Source organism: Bombina bombina, chromosome 5, assembly GCF_027579735.1.
Source record: "Bombina bombina isolate aBomBom1 chromosome 5, aBomBom1.pri, whole genome shotgun sequence".
NCBI lineage: Eukaryota > Metazoa > Chordata > Amphibia > Anura > Bombinatoridae > Bombina > Bombina bombina.
Window position 1 is genome coordinate 122752705 of NC_069503.1, and position 17937 is coordinate 122770641.

The following is a 17937-nucleotide window of genomic DNA, read 5'->3' on the forward strand; positions in this document are numbered from 1 at the left end:
ATATCCTTGGCACAAGGTGAAGGTATCCAAGATTCTGGCTTTTCTCTAAGAGGGTTTGGAGAAAGGTCTTGCCGCTAGTTCCTTAAAGGGACAGATTTTGGCATTATCAGTTTTGTTGCATAGGAGACTCGCTGAGCTCCCTGACATCCAATCTTTTGTTCAGGCTCTGTCTAGAATCAGACCTGTCTTTAGACAGTCGGCTCTGCCTTGTAGCTTAAACTTAGTCCTTAGGGTTTTTTTGCAGAGGGTTCCGTTTGAACCTATGCATTCCATTAACATTAAGATTTTGTCCTGGAAGGTTCTCTTCCTGTTGGCTTTTGCATTGGCGGGCAGAGTATCTGAACTAGCTGCCTTGCAAAGTGATTTTCTGGTTTTTCATGCGGATAAGGCTGTACTGCGCACCGGGTTGGGGTTTCTCCCCAAGGTGGTGTCTAACCGTAACATCAATCAGGAAATAGTTGTTCCTTCTTTGTGTCCTAACCCTTCTTCTTCTAAGGAGAAGTTACTTCATAATCTGGATGTGGTTCGTGCCTTGAAGTTCTATCTTCAGGCAACAAAGGATTTCAGACAGTCTACATCTCTCTTTGTGGTGAATTCTGGGAAGCGCAAGGGGCAAAGGGCCTCTGCTACTTCTTTGTTGGTTGAGGAGCTTGATTCGCTTGGCTTATGAGACAGGGGGACATAAGCCTCCTCAGAGGATCACGGCTCATTCAACTAGAGCTGTGGCTTCATCTTAGGCCTTCAAGAATGAGGCCTCTAAGGAGCAAATTTGTAAGGCGGCTACTTGGTCCTCCTTACACACAACTTTTACAAAGTTTTACAAGTTTGACGTTTTTGCTTCTGCGGAAGCTGTTTTTGGGAGAAAGGTTTTGCAGGCTATGGTGCCCTCAGTTTAGGGTCCGCCTTTTTTACCCTCCCGGTTTCATTCAGTGTCCTCTAGAGCTTGGGTATATGTTCCCAATAGTAATGAATGAAGCTGTGGACTCTCCTACCCTTTTAGATGGAAAACATAAATTATGCTTACCTGATAATTTAATTTCCATCGAGGGGAGGAGAGTCCACAGCTCCCGACAGTATCTCCGTGGGGCGGACCTAAATTTAATCTTCTTCTGGCACTTTTTATACCCTGATATTTCTTCTACTGTTCCTGGTTCCCTCGGCAGAATGACTGGGGGATGAGGGAAGTGGGGGAGGTATTTAAGCCTTTGGCTGGGGTGTATTTGCCTCCTCCTGATGGCCAGGTTCTTAATTCCCAATAGTAATGAATGAAGCCATGGACTCTCCTCCCCTCAATGGAAATGAAATTATCTGTAAGTATAATTTATGTTTTTTGGACTTGACTGTCCCTTTAAGATAGCTCAAGGTTATGTGAGTACAAATTTGACACGTTATTTTTCACGTTGAATTGTATTGCAATATTGCACTATATTTTGTTTCTGTTTTCTTTGAGATACAGAAAATTGGAAGATTGCACGTTTTTGGGCTCACTATATCCTTTTTATATCACATTTATTATTTGTTTGTAATTGTAAATTATTTATCACTAACTTTCTAATTTATTCCAATTATCAATTTTTCTTTGTTCTCTTGCTATCTTTATTTGAAAAGCAGAAATGTAAAGCTTAGGAGAAGGCCCATTTTTGGTCCAGCACCTGGGTAGCATTTGCTGATTGGTGGCTAAATGTGTATATGTATTTATATCACTTTTGTTATTTTCTTACAAAAGGATTTTTACTTTCTTTGATTTACTTTGAAATTGTCTCAATATAAATAATAATAAAAAAAATTCAGTGGAGTCTTAGAAAAAAAAGCAAAAAACTTCCACAAACTACTGAATAATGCTTAGTTTATTTATGAGATAATATCCTTATAGTGCCCTGTTTTATATGTTTATTATAAGTCTTCTGTAAAAGAGTGTTGTATAACAAATGGAAAATATTTTTGTTAAATAAACATTTAAAAAGTTATAATATAATAAATCCATTAAAAAAATGCTTTAAAATGTATTTATTGTACCAATATTAGAAGAGGATAGAACAAGATGAGCCCCCATTACCTGCAGTGCATGATGGGGTTTTCAATACTTGTTTGCAGGTTCCACAACAAAGTTAGAGGTGAAGTCAGAACCAGAAGACCCGGATCATGTGACTACAATAAATCATGTGACTGTTACATCCACAGATGAAGGTGAGAACCTTATACACTTTTTCTTGGATTCTAATATCTTACCAGCTTCTGTTTCCCTATGACCTGTCTCTTTCTGGCTATTTCTCCCCAAGCTCTGATACATATACATTTATAACTATGATGCCTTCCACAACACTCTCTTTATTTCTTTTTATTTGTTAAATTAGTATAACCTTAGTACCCATGTCTCATTCTCTTATACCTCTCTATCTTTGGTTTCTCTTTGCACCTTTTATTTTTATATTTAATTTATTTTCTTCAGCAACATAAAGACCATCATTATTTTAGCCCTACATGAGTTATCTAAGGAACCTCTAGGCCAGGGTAACCAGGCTTCAGCTCCACAAGCGTTGTTGTCTGGGATGCAGTAAAGGCTACATCCCTCATTTTGAGGTGAAGCAGAAACACAACCATTAAGAGAATTCTTAAATACAAAATAATATCTCCCATAATCTATATCATATTTTTTCTTGCAGTCCCCAAATTTGGAACCAGTTTGGGTCTACATGTGACTAACAACTATAATTAAACTGACATAAAACAGATTGTCATTACTTGACTTCCCCATCGTGTTGTAGTAAATTAACATATTAACTGAGTGTGAAAACTCTCCAATTATATTAACACTTGATTTGCTGCAATTGTTTTTAATGGCCAGTTTTCCCCCATGGTTTGCCTTATTTAGAGGAACCAATCTGGGCTTGTTAGTTTAGAATGTAAGGCTAGCCAATGTCATTTTGTTAGCAAATGTTATATTGTTTTCCAGTATCACCTCTCCTAAGGCCAGTTAGAGACAGATATGTAGGTTTAAGTTTGTGACATCTGCGTTTTTCACTTTTCATAGTTACATTACAGAATAATGGGGAACATAAATAATGAAAGTATACTGAATTTTTACAAAGCACAATTAAACATTTTAGATTACAATCTTACAGTGTTCCATATCTTTTAAATTACTGAGATCAGACTCTGAACACTTGGATGGGTTTACTGGTTATGTTGCTGGCAATTTAATCCCAAACACTTCTACTTCATATGTCTCTTAGTAAATGGCATCTGCATCTTCACAGCCACCATATTGCTGTCAACCGTATTATAGACACTAGGGTGAAGCTCTTATCTATACCAAGATCTCACCACCTATAACAATGGAGGAATGTCTCTCTGTGGAATAAAATAGATTATTGTAAGTTTGACAGTGTTAGATATGCAGTTATTGCTCATGTAGTGCACCTATTACTGATTTCAACAGAACTGAAGGGGTGGGGGGGAAAAGCTGAGAATTTGGGGAAAATAAAATGTTAGGGGATAAGGATATAATAATAAGAAGAAACAAAAATCATTCATTACATGTATAAAAACTTGGACTGCTAGCCGTTACTCTTACACTATACTTGCAGAGCACAGTTTTGTCTCACTTATCAACACAATATACAACTACCCAAGTACACATGTCTGCGGGATATACAGGGAGGTCATTGTTAGAACAAATAATCTGCATCATTAACGTCAGAGTTTACCTTCTCCCTCACTTTCATCAGGTTGTCTTCACTATATTAAGAGAAGGGTTTGATGGAAATAGAGGAGAAGCATTGCACCAGTGACTTGGTGAGAGGTAAAATAAAGATTGGTTAAGAATGTATTCTAGAAGTAAGGGTGCACCTCTGTTGCTTATATGTTTTATAATAAAAATGGTTAATTACTACAGACTGATATCATTACATCCCAAACTAACTTGCAATTCCTGATTTATAGAGCATTTAAAAAATACTTGGGGCTCTACACAAGTTCTGGGCTAAACCCCCCTTTTTGTTTCTTTGTAGAGAAATCTACTCAGCACAAGAGAAGAGCAAACCTTAGGCTCATACCACACATCCAAAATGTTCGGAGACCTAATGACTGTAGTCAAATAGTAGATGTATCCCAAAAACCATTGCAAGATACTGTTGGAAAAAATACAGCATGCACACAGACTATTAAAGGCTCAAAAGAAAAGGAAGATTTTCACACAGGGGAGAAGGCATTCTCGTGTACAGAATGTAGTAAAAGCTTTGCAGGGAAGCGAGGTCTTCAAAGACACCAGCGGATTCATACAGGAGAGCAGCTATATAAATGTTCAGTGTGTGGGAAATGTTTTATACAAAAGAGTCATCTCATATATCATGAAAGGATCCACACAGGAGAGAAACCATTCACTTGTATGGATTGTGGAAAAAGCTTTGCATGTAGGTCAGATCTCTTAAAACATCAAAGGATACATACAGGGGAGAAACCATTCACTTGTAAGGATTGTGGAAAAAGCTTTGCATGTAAATCTGATCTTCTAAAACACCAAAGGATCCATACAGGAGAGAAACCATTCACATGTACAGAGTGTGGGAAATGTTTCACACAAAAGAGTAGCCTCACATCTCATGAAATTATCCACAGAGGAGAGAAACCATTCCCTTGTTTGGATTGTGGGAAAGGCTTTACATCTAAATCTGATCTTTTAAAACACCATAGGATTCATACAGGGGAGAAACCATATTCATGCACGGTGTGTGGAAAATGTTTCTCAAGAAAGAGTAATCTTACAGTTCATGAAATGATCCACTCAGTAAAGAAGTCATCTCATTTATTGGATAAGGAGTACACATGTACAGAATGTGGCAAAATTTTTAACCACAGGTCAAATCTCCTAAGACACCTAAAGGGTCACAAAGGGGTGAGGCCATTCACTTGTACAGAATGTGGAAAAAGTTACAGAAGTAAAGCAGACCTCATACCACACCAAATGATTCACACAGGGGAGAAACCATTCACATGTGCAGACTGTGGAAAAAGCTTCTTAACAAAGTCAAATCTCCTAAAACACCAGAGGGTTCATACTGGAGAAAAACCTTACACATGTATGGAATGTGGCAAAACGTTTTCATGGAACTCAAATCTCAGAAGACACAAAAAGTTTCACACAAGTGAGACCTCTCTGATATGCACAGAATGTGGAGAAAGCTTCACAAGTATGTCCGTTCTCCAAAGACACCAAAATATTTGTACAGGAGAGAAGTCTGTACCATGTACAGAGTGAGATATATACAGAGAAGGAAAAAGCATTTACCTGTACTCAGTGTAGCAATACCTTTACATGCAACGTATATTCTCTAAAATATATAACTATTCACCAGAAGTGATGCCTTTTAATTAACATAAGCATGGTGTGTTTTTGTTTGTTTTTTTTGTACACACTTTCACACAGTGGTAAAACTTTTTTTCACATATGCAGAACAGGTTTCATACTGGAAATATAGAACGAAGAACACATTTTACACTAAATGGATAGCTTCATCTCCTCTCTGCAGAAGCTGCCCTTTACATATCCTCTCTATTTTAAGCTGATCATTACTGTAGGGACTTAAAGGGATATGAAACCCAATTTTTTTTACATTCCTGCTTTTTCAAATAAAGATACCAAGAGAACGAAGCAGAATTGATAATAGGTGTAAATTAGAAAGTTGCTTAAAATTGCTTTTCTATCTGAATCATGAAAGAAAAAATTTGGCTTTCATATCCCTTTATTAAGAAGTTGACTGGTAATGGGTGGCTAAATGTACTGTAAACATGGTTTCTCCTAAATGTATATTTTTGTATATGAAATAGTTATTTTTGCTAAATGAAACCTCAATGGAGTAAAATAGGCTAATCTTGTAGGGAGAGAATAACTCATTATGTTCTCGGTCTAATTATTTAGACAAAGTCATCCTAATCTTCTTACTGTTTACTCAAATGTCAGTACTTAGAGACAACAATGGAAAATGAACATTTTAGTACCTCTGTTTCAGCCCCCTAATGGGAGCATTATTTTATCTAAATGATTCAGATAGAACATGCAATTTTAAGCAACTTTCTAATTTACTCCTATTATCAATTTTTCTTCATTCTCTTGCTATCTTTATTTGAAAAAGAAGGCATCTAAGCTAAGGAGTCAGCCAATTTTTGGTTCAGACCCTGGACCCAGGTTGTTCACCAAAAATGGTCCGGCATCTAAACTTACATTTTTGCTTTTCAAATAAAGATACCAAGAGAATGAAGATAATTTGATAATAGGAGTAAATTAGAAAGTTGCTTAAAATTGCATGCTCTATCTGAATCACACATTTTTTTTTCTAGGTTCAGTGTCTCTTTAACCAGAACTTGAGTTAAGAAATGTTCAGTATAGGTGGGGAAACAAAAGGCAAAATCAGATATCTTATATCAGAAAATAAAGGTGAAAGAGCTGTTTGTAAATAACTGAATGCACTCCAGTAGGTAAAATGGATAATTAGTAACAATTTAAAGGGGACAAAATATTAGACTGCTGTCTAATGGGTTATTTGTACCATAAAAGAGTCCGTGCTTGATTATTCCAGATGGCACTTTAAAATGTTGCCTACGTTTCAGTGTCCCCTTCCAGTCACCTGCGAAAATTAGGGTTGCCAGGTAACCAATGTTTGATGGGACATCCCAGTTCAGCCTGCTCGGCTGGTCTGTGCTGTGGAGGGACGTCTTGTAAGACTCCAGAGAGGCATCAAAGTAGATAGAGAAAGATGGAAGCTGGGTAGAATATTTTCTCAATTAAAGGCTGCATCTGTCCACACACCTACATGTCCTGGTTACTTGACAAGTATGTAAGGTCCAAGATGTGAGCCATAATACAGTTTGTAGTTTTGGTTTCTTTGTTTTAATTCTATAAAACAAGCTGTTTAAGCCCCTTGACTGCGCGAGAGAGCTGCCATTAATTATTTAGCAGATAAGCAGCCCTCTCTGGCAAAGGGCTTTATCAGTTCATTTCTTTTTTCTTTTCTTTTTTTACTATTGGGAATACCATTCCTGCCCTGCAAAGAGCACCACAGCAAAGCTATTAAATATCACCTCCCAACCCAGTCGTTCTCTTTGCCTACGTTAGGAGCAAGGAGGTGGTAAAGTAGGTGTTAGAAATAGATTCTTCATTCAAGAGTTTATTGTTTTTAAAGTAGTGCAAGATTGTGCTGCTTTGTCCTAGGGTTTAGCCGTAGTCCATATCAGTCTCTTCAGTAGAGCAGTGGTGGCTTTAGAGCAATGGGAACTTGTGGGACATAATTCTCACTGTGCCTCCCATATATTGATGCTGCCCTAACCCTGAAAACCTGAGGGATATTTACTCAGGACTTTCTTTTATTTCTCAGGTCCATGTGAGGTAGAGGACTTCTCAAACCTGGAACTGCCTTACTGTCAGGCAGTATATGAGGTAAGTGCTGGCTTTATTTCTGGCGGTAAGAAGACTCAGAAAAAAGGGCACTTTATTTATTAAAATGGGACAGACCTCATCATATTTAACTCTTTATTATGGCATATATTCTACTAAGAGTATAGGGGACACTATGGGCACCTTAGACGCAGGCACTGGGGCTGGTTGTACTTAGAATGGTGCTTTCACATCTCCTGGCAGTTTTATAACTTATAATAGCTGACCGGGAGATTTCTTATGGGCACACCCACGATGGGAGGTACTCCAGGAAGCGGCTAGTGATTGCGCGCCCTTTCTGTTCACTCCGCTCCATTGTAGAGGAAGTTGTAGGCATACTACGCATCTCCAATAATAGATGCGTGCACTGTATTACATCGAAGTCCGACTGTTGCGACTGCTACCAAGTTACTGAATGAAACGGCTCTTGCTCAGAGGAGGTAGGCAACTCAGCAAAGTCTTGCTGAGGTGTTTTGCTAGGTTATTTTAGCATTTTAAGCCTGTCTACAAAAAAATTAAAAGTTACAGTTTATTATTTAAAGGGACAGTAACTTTATTAATGTATTTGAACTTTATTAATACAATTTAATCTTTTTATGTTAAATTGTTTAATTGGTAGTTAGCATGGACCGAGAGGCCTTACAATGTGTCACTTGCTCTTTATGTTTTGATGCCAATGTGGAACCACCAATCCCTTTCTGTTCCTCATGTATTGAGAGAACTTTAAGCTACAGGGATAAACTTTTTGCTGAGCCAACATTTTTTAAAGAGGATGCTGTTCAGGAATCTAATGACAATGTTCAATATATGCCGCAGCTTTCTCCTCAAGCGTCCCAGATTTTACCGCCCCCACATGCAGTGCCCTGCGCTTCCTCTCTAGCTCCCGCTGGAGTTACTTTAAAAGACATCGCTTCTCTCATGTCTTTTGCAGTTTCAGATGCGTTGTCTGCTTTCCCAATGTTGCAGGGAAAGCGTAAGAGGAAAATCAGACATTCAGTAAGCGATGTTTCCAACGCAGTTGTTGCTATTTCAGATGTCCCCTCACAGAAGCCTGAGGAGGAGGATAACGTAGTAGCATCTGAAGGTGAAATTTCAGATTCTGATAGTGTAATTCCTCTTGCTGATACTGAAGTTGTATCCTTCAGGTTTAAGCTAGAACACCTCTGTCTGTTACTTAAGGAGGTTTTAGCTACTCTGGATGACAGCGACTCCACGGTCGTTGTTAATCCCAAAAAATTCAGTAAGCTGAACAAATATTTTGAGGTACCTTCCTCGATAGAGGTTTTTCCGGTACCAGACCGAGCTTCTGAGATCATTGCTAAGGAGTGGGAGAGACCGGGTATACCTTTTTCTCCATCTCCTATATTTAAAAAGATGTTTCCCATAGCCGACTCGGTTAAGGAGGCTTGGCAAACAGTCCCCAAGGTGGAAGGAGCTGTGTCCACCTTAGCTAAGAGAACTACTATACCCACAGAGGATAGTTGTGCTTTCAAAGATCCTATGGACAAAAAATTATAGGGGTTACTCAAAAAGATGTATGTACACCAGGGCTTACAATGGCAGCCAGCTGTGTGCATTGCTACCGTCACTAGTGCGGCGGCATATTGGTTTGATGCGTTGTCTGATGCTATTAGGACAGAAACTCCACTGGATGAAATCCAGGATAGGATAAAAGCTCTTAAATTGGCTAATTCCTTTTTCTTTCATGTAATTAGCAAGAGTCCATGAGCTAGTGACGTATGGGATATACATTCCTACCAGGAGGGGCAAAGTTTCCCAAACCTTAAAATGCCTATAAATACACCCCTCACCACACCCATAATTCAGTTTTACAAACTTTGACTCCCATGGAGGTGGTGAAGTAAGTTTGTGCTTGATTCTACGTTGATATGCGCTTCGCAGCAGGCTGAAGCCCGGTTTTCCTCTCAGAGTGCAGTGAATGTCAGAGGGATGTGAGAGAGTTTTGCCTATTTGAATACAATGGTCTTCCTCTAGGTGATCTATTTCATAGGTTCTCTGTTATCGGTCGTAGAGATTTCTTCTCCTACCTCCCTTTTCAGATCGACGATATACTCTTATATACCATTACCTCTACTGATTCTCGTTTCAGTACTGGTTTGGCTATCTACTTTATGTAGATGAGTGTCTTAGGGTAAGTAAGTCTTATTTCTATTTATGACACTCAAAGCTATTGTTGGGCACTTTATATGTAAAGTTCTAAATATATGTGTTTAAACTTATATTTGCCATGATTCAGGATAATCAGTATTCCTTCATTCAGACTGTCAGTTTAATTTTTTGGGAAAATGCATATAAATTTCTTTTTTCTTACCTTAAATTTTCAATTGACTTTTTTTCAAAAAATTGCGGGCTGTTAGGCTCGCAGGTGCAGAAAATGCTTTTATTTATTGCGTCATTTTTGGCGCAAGACTTTTTTGGCGCAAAAATTTCGTCATTTTTACGTAATTGCGTCATTTTTTACCTATCTGTATTGCGGACGTTTTTTTGGCGGCAAAAAATATGGGCGTCATTCTTGGCGCCAAAATATGTGGGCGTTATACTTGGCGCCAAAAATATGGGCGTCATTCCTGGCGCCAGTTTTTTTCACACTATTTCAGTCTCACTATTCAGTTACTTCTGGTTTTCTAGAAGCTTGTTTCATTTTGCATTTTTTCCCATTCCTGAAACTGCCATTTAAGGAATTTGATAATTTTGCTTTATATGTTGTTTTTTCTTTTACATATTGCAAGATGTCACTACCTGACCCTGGATCAGAAGCTACTTCTGGAAAGACGCTGCCTGATGTCGGTTCTACCAAAGCTAAGTGCATTTTTTGTAAACTTTTGGTAACTGTTCCTCCGGCTGTTGTTTGTGATACTTGTCATGATAAGCTTTCAAACGCAGATAGTATTTCCATTAGTAATAATCCATTACCTGTTGTTGTTCCTTCAACATCTAATGTTCAGGATGTTCCTGTTAATGTTAAAGAATTTGTTTCTAAATCTATTCGGAAGGCTCTGTCTGTTATTTCTCCTTCTGCTAAACGTAAGAGGTCTTTTAAAACTTCACATATTTCAGATGAATTTTTAAATGACCGCCATCATTCTGACTTATCTATTTCTGATGTGGATCTATCTGATTCAGAAGATTCTACCTCAGATATTGACACTGATAAATCTTCATATTTATTTAAGATGGAGTTTATTCGTTCTTTACTTAAGGAAGTGTTGATTGCTTTAGATATGGAGGAGTCTAGTCCTCTTGATATTAAAACTACTAAGCGTTTAAATGCAGTTTTAAACCTCCTGTGGTTATTCCAGAAGTTTTTCCAGTTCCTGATGCTATTTCAGAAGTAATTTCTAGGGAATGGAATAGTCTGGGTACTTCTTTTACTCCTTCTCCAAGGTTTAAGAAATTGTACCCTTTGCCATCTGACAGATTAGAGTTTTGGGATAAAATCCCCAAAGTTGATGGGGCTATTTCTACTCTTGCTAAACGTACTACTATTCCTACGGCAGATAGTACTTCGTTTAAAGATCCTTTAGATAGGAAGCTTGAATCCTTTCTAAGGAAGGCTTATTTATGTTCAGGTAATCTTCTTAGACCTGCTATTTCTTTGGCTGATGTTGCTGCAGCTTCAACTTTCTGGTTGGAGGCTTTAGCGCAACAAGTGTCAGACCATAATGTTTATAGCATTATTAAACTCCTTCAACATGCTAATAACTTTATGTGTGATGCCATTTTCGATATCATTAGAATTGATGTCAGGTACATGTCTTTAGTTATTTTAGCTAGAAGAGCTTTATGGCTTAAGTCTTGGAATGCAGATATGACTTCTAAGTCAACATTGCTTTCTTTTTCTTTCCAAGGTAAAAAATTGTTTGGTTCTCAATTAGACTCAATAATTTCAACTGTTACTGGGGGGAAGGGAGCCTTTTTACCTCAGGATAAAAAATCTAAAGGTAAATATAGGGCTGCTAATCGTTTTCGTTCCTTTCGTCAGAATAAGGAACAAAAGCCTGACCCTTCCTCTAGGAAACCTTCTCCAGTCTGGAATAAATCCAAGCCTTTTAGAAAGTCAAAACCAGCTCCCAAATCCGCATGAAGGTGCGGCCCTCATTCCAGCTCAGCTGGTAGGGGGCAGGTTACGATTTTTCAAAGATGTTTGGATCAATTCGATTCAAAGTCTTTGGATTCAGAACATTGTTTCACAAGGGTACAGAATAGGTTTCAAGGTAAGACCGCCTGTGAGAAGATTTTTTTCTCTCACGCATTCCAGTAAACCCAGTGAAGGCTCAAGCGTTTCTGAAATGTGTTTCAGATCTGGAGTCAGCTGGGGTAATTATGCCAGTTCCAGTTCTGGAACGGGGCCTGGGGTTTTATTAAAATCTGTTCATTGTTCCAAAGAAAGAGAATTCTTTCAGACCGGTTCTGGATCTAAAAATATTGAATCGTTATGTAAGGATACCAACATTCAAAATGGTGACTATAAGGACTATTCTGCCTTTTGTTCAGCAAGGGCATTATATGTCCACAATAGAATTACAGGATGCATATCTTCATATTCCAATTCATCCGGATCACTATCAGTTCCTGAAATTCTCTTTTCTAGACAAGCATTACTATGCGAGTCTTTTAGGTTGGGGAGCTGTATGGGGATCTCTGACAGCGCAGGGGGTTTGGGAATCTCAGGAGGCGAGATTACCAATCAATATTTTGGAACTCCGTGCGATTTTCAGAGCTCTTCAGTTCTGGCCACTTCTGAAGAGAGAATCGTTTATTTGTTTTCAGACAGACAATGTCACAACTGTGGCATATGTCAATCATCAAGGGGGGACTCACAGTCCTCAGGCTATGAAAGAAGTATCTCGGATACTTGTATGGGCGGAATCCAGCTCCTGTCTAATTTCTGCGGTTCACATCCCAGGTATAGACAATTGGGAAGCGGATTATCTCAGTCGCCAGACGTTGCATCCGGGCGAATGGTCTCTTCACCCAGAGGTATTTCTTCAGATTGTACAAATCTGTGGGCTTCCAGAAATAGATCTGATGGCCTCTCATCTAAACAAGAAACTTCCCAGGTATCTGTCCAGATCCAGGGATCTTCAGGCGGAAGCGGTGGACGCGTTGTCACTTCCTTGGAATTATCAACCTGCTTATATCTTTACGCCTCTAGTTCTTCTTCCAAGAGTGATTTCCAAAAGTTCGTTTGTACTGCTGGTGGCTCCAGCATGGCCGCACAGGTTTTGGTATGCGGATCTCATTCGGATGGCAAGTTGCCAACCTTGGACACTTCCGTTAAGGCCAGACGTTCTATCTCAAGGCCCATTTTTCCATCAGGATCTCAAATCATTAAATTTGAAGGTATGGAGATTGAACGCTTAATTCTTAGTCATAGAGGTTTCTCTGATTCAGTGATTAATACTATGTTACAGGCTCGTAAATCTGTGTCTAGGAAGGTCTATTACCGAGTCTGGAAGACTTACATTTCTTGGTGTTCTTCACATAAATTCTCTTGGCATTCTATTAGAATTCCTAGAATTTTACAATTTCTTCAAGATGGTTTGGATAAGGGTTTGTCTGCAAGTTCCTTGAAAGGACAAATCTCTGCTCTTTCGGTTCTTTTTCACAGAAAGATTGCTAATCATCCTGATATTCATTGTTTTGTACAGGCTTTGGTTCGAATCAAGCCTGTCATTAAGTCAATTTCTCCTCCTTGGAGTCTCAATTTGGTTCTGAAGGCTTTACAGGCTCCTCCGTTTGAACCTATGTATTCTCTGGATATTAAATTACTTTCCTGGAAAGTTTTGTTCCTTTTGGCCATCTCTTCTGCTAGAAGAGTTTCTGAATTGTCTGCTCTTTCTTGTGAATCTCCTTTTCTGATTTTTCATCAGGATAACGCGGTGTTGCGGACTTCATTTAAATTTTTACCTAAAGTTGTGAATTCTAACAATATTAGTAGAGAAATTGTTATCCCTTCATTGCGTCCTAATCCTAAGAATTCTCTGGAGAGATCTTTACATTCTTTGGATGTAGTTAGAGCTTTGAAATATTATGTTGAAGCAACTAAAGATTTCAGGAAGACTTCTAGTCTATTTGTTATCTTTTCTGGTTCTAGGAAAGGTCAGAAGGCTTCTGCCATTTCTTTGTCGTCTTGGTTAAAGTCTTTGATTTATCATGCTTATGTGGAGTCGGGTAAATCCCCGCCTCAAAGGATTACGGCTCATTCTACTAGGTCAGTTTCTACTTCCTGGGCTTTTAGGAATGAAGCTTCTGTTGATCAGATTTGCAAAGCAGCAACTTAGTCTTCTTTGCATACATTTTTACTAAATTCTACCATTTTGATGTTTTCTCTTCTTCTGAAGCAGTTTTTGGTAGAAAAGTACTTCAGGCAGCCGTTTCAGTTTGATTCTTCTGCTTATAATTTCATTTTTTTTTCATTTTAAGATTAAAACTTTTTGATTTGGGTTGTGGATAATTTTTTCAGTGGAATTGGCTGTCTTTATTTTATCCCTCCGTCTCTAGTGACTCTTGCGTGGAAGTTCCACATCTTGGGTATCTGCTATCCCATACGTCACTAACTCATGGACTCTTGCTAATTACATGAAAGAAAACATAATTTATGTAAGAACTTACCTGATAAATTAATTTCTTTCCTATTAGCAAGAGTCCATGAGGCCCAGCCTTTTTGTGGTGGTTATGATTTTTTTGTATAAAGCACAATTATTCCAATTCCTTATTTTTTTTTTTATGCTTTCGCTCCTTTCTTATCACCCCACTTCTTGGCTATTTGTTAAACTGAATTGTGGGTGTGGTGAGGGGTGTATTTATAGGCATTTTAAGGTTTGGGAAACTTTGCCCCTCCTGGTAGGAATGTATATCCCATACGTCACTAGCTCATGGACTCTTGCTAATATGAAAGAAACAAATTAATCAGGTAAGTTCTTACATAAATTATGTTTTTACGGATGCTTCCCTTCAAGTTATCAAACTGTCAGGGTACGCTAAATCAAGATTCTGTGATATATATGTTACATAAAAAATTAAGGACCACAACTGCTAGGAAGTCACAGTATAGAGTAAGTTGTTTTGCATATGTGATAAGTTTAGGAAACATAAGGAATACCTGCGCAACAATGTTAAACTGACAATCACTGCATGCAATGTTTAATATACAGGTATAGTTTACACTTATACCCTATGGCTGCCACATGTGTCAGGGATGACACTGTGATAAAAAAATTATCAGCAGGGGTAAATGCTAACAGTCCTGAGGATAATAGGTAATCTGTGAAATGTAGGGTAGAAACAATATGTATGAAAAAATAGGTGACAGTAACGGTAGACTAGAATGAGAATTGGACAAAGTTAAGTAAATCACAAGACTACCTTATGGAGCGGTTTAAAGTCATTAAGCAAATATAGGACACAAAGAGAGATTGCGGAAAAAATAGTACTGGTTCAGAGGCAATCCTAGGGACCAGGCTTACCCAGCTGAAGCGGAGATGGCAGATGCAGAATCCGGAGTGCAAGCGTGCTTCAGGCCTGCTGCTTTAGGGAGAAAGTCGCAGCCGGCGATGACGTCACCGCGTTCCGGTAGTGAGCGCAGGAGGCTATCAGATAGGGAGAGCGGAAGGCTCGCAGATGTGACAAAGTCCCGGTCAGCAGGTAGGAAAACCTTGGAGGTTAAAAATATAAGGTAATGGTACAGAGATACTGTAAGGAAGTTACAGTGTACACACACAAAAGGATATAGAATCCGCTTGTAGATACTTTGAGCAGGAGATAATGAACAGCGTTCAAGGAAAAAGGCAAAGGCTCACAGATGATCAGACTGGTAACTGCAATACTAAGCAATAAGCTGTAGCAAGGAGGAGCCTTAAATAGGGAGAGGGGAAGGTTGCTGCAGGTCTTAAAAGCACAGTAGAAAGCAGGTTCAGTGAAGTGAGAGCGTGATACCTGACACAAACTGGGAGCAAAGATTTCAGGTTTCTCTGTTCTAGCTCGCAGAGTCTTATGGTTAAAGCCTTGGTCTGCGGATGTATCCTCTAAGTCTAAGCTTTTAGCGATTCCTTACAAGGGGAAGACCTTGTTTGGACCTGGCTTGATAGAAATAATCTCTGATATTATGGGAGGTAAGGGTCACCTTCTCCCTCAGGACAAGAGAAACAAACAAACGGGACGACAGAGTAATTTATGTTCCTTTCAAAATTTCAAGGGAAATTCTTCCTCTTCCGCCTCCAAGCAGGAACAGTGTAAACCTTCATGGAGACCCAATCAGTCTTGGAATAAGGTAAAACAATCCAAGAAGCCTGCTATTGAATCAAAGTCAGCATGAAGGGTCTGCCCCCGATCCAGGACCGGATCTTGTAGGGGGCAGACTTTCCTTCTTCACTCAGGCTTGGGTTCGAGATGTTCAGGATCTCTGGGCAGTAGAAATAGTGTCCCAGGGATACAAACTAGAGTTCAAAAGTTTTCCTCTCAGAGGCAGGTTTCTGCTTTCAAGATTATCTGTAGACCAGACAAAAAGAGAGGCGTTCTTACACTGTGTAAGAGACCTCTCCACGACCTGGGAGTGATAGTTCCTGTTCCGATTCAGGAATGGGGTCTGGGATTTTATTCCAATCTGTTCGTGGTTCCCAAAAAAGAGGGAACCTTCAGGCCTATTTTAGATTTCAAGAGTCTAAACAAATTACTCAGAGTACCGACCTTCAAGATGGAAACTATTCGTTCCATTCTCCCTTTGGTCCAAGAGGGTCAATTTATGACAACTGTGGATTTAAAGCATGCGTACTTGCATGTTCCCATTCACAGGGATCATCACAGGTTTCTAAGGTTTGCCTTTCTAGACAAACACTTCTAATTCGTGGCTCTGCCCTTTGGTCTTGCCACAACTCCCAGAATTTTCTCAAAGGTTCTGGGTTCGCTGTTGGCGGTGCTTCGGTTACAGGGCATTGCAGTGGCGCCATATCTGAACAACATCTTAGTCCAGGCGTAATCCTTACAACAGGCAAGATCCCACACGGAAATGTTGTTATCCTTCCTGCGATCTCACGGATGGAAGGTAAATTTGAAAAAGAGTTCCTTAGTCCCAAGGACAAGGGTAACTTTCTTGGGAAACATAATAGATTCCCTATCAATGAAGATTTTTCTGACAGAACTCAGGAAATCAAAGATCTTTGATACTTGTCTAGCTCTTCAGTCCACTCCTCAGCCATCAGTGGCTCAGTGCATGGAGGTAATCAGGCTGATGGTGGCGGCAATGGACATCATCCCGTTTGCTCGGTTCCACCTCAGACCTCTACAGTTAAACATGCTCAGGCAATGGAACGGAGATTATGCAGACTTGTCTCCTCAAATACTACTGAAGCAGGAGACAAGGGATTCTCTTCAATGGTGGTTGTCTCTGGATCATCTCTCCCAGGGAACCTGCTTTTGCAGACTATCTTGGGTGATTTGTGACAACAGATGCCAGCCTTCTAGGATGGGGAGCAGTCTGGGGCTCCCTAAAGGCTCAGGGAGTTTGGACTCAGTCAGAGTCTGTTCTACCTATAAACATTCTGGAGCTGAGAGCGATCTTCAATGCTCTTCTGGCCTGGCCCCAGTTAGTCTCGGTCCAGTTTATCAGGTTCCAGTCGGACAACATAACTTCAGTGGCTTACATCAATCATCAGGGAGGGACGAGGAGTTCCTTAGCGATGACAGAGGTAACCAAAATAATTTAGTGGGTGGAAAACCCACTCTTGCTGTCTTTCGGCGATCCACATCCCAGGGGTGGACAACTGGGAGGCGGATTTCCTGAGCAGGCAGACCTTTCATCTGGGGGAGTGGGAACTCCATCCGGAAGTGTTTTCCAGTCTGATTCTCAAATGGGGTCAGCCGGAATTAGATCTCATGGCATCTCTGCAGAATGCCAAGCTTCCGAGGTACAGGTCGAGGTCCAGAGACCCTCAGGCGGTACTGATAGACGCCCTGGCGGTACCTTGGACCTTCAGGCTAGCATACCTATTTCCTCAGTTTGCTCTTCTTCCTCGGGTCATTGCTTGAATCAAGCAGGAGAGGGCCTCGGTGATCCTCATTGCACCGGCTTGGCCTCGCAGGATTTGGTATGCAGATCTTTTGGACATGTCATCTCTGCCACCTTGGAGACTTCCGTTGAGGAAGGACCTTCTAATTCAAGGGCCTTTCCTTCACCCAAATCTAGTTTCTCTGAAGCTGACTGCTTGGAGATTGAACGCTTAATTTTATTCAAGCGGGGCTTTTCAGAATCGGTCATAGAGACCATGATTCAGGCTCGTAAACCTGTAACTAGAAGGATTTACCATAAGATATGGCGTAAATATCTCTATTGGTGTGAATCCAAGGGCTACTCCTGGAGTAGAGTTAGGATTCCTAGAATTTAGTTTTTTCTCCAAGAGGGTTTGGAAAAAGGATTATCGACAAGTTCCCTAAAGGGTCAAATTTCTGCCTTATCTATTTTGTTACACAAAAGTTCTTCAAGGGGCTCC

General features: G+C 39.7%; 1 protein-coding gene across 1 annotated transcript in view; it reads left to right on the top strand.

Moving 5' to 3' along the window:
• LOC128659246 (gastrula zinc finger protein XlCGF26.1) overlaps positions 1-5356 on the top strand; it is a 65316-nt gene extending 59960 nt beyond the window's left edge. Inside the window, exons 4-5 of the mRNA XM_053712923.1 lie at positions 2095-2187; positions 4011-5356. Coding sequence (XP_053568898.1) covers positions 2095-2187; positions 4011-5257 — 1340 coding nt within the window. The 3' untranslated portion in view covers positions 5258-5356. The remainder of the gene's footprint in view (positions 1-2094; positions 2188-4010) is intronic.
• The last annotated feature ends 12581 nt before the right edge of the window (positions 5357-17937 follow it).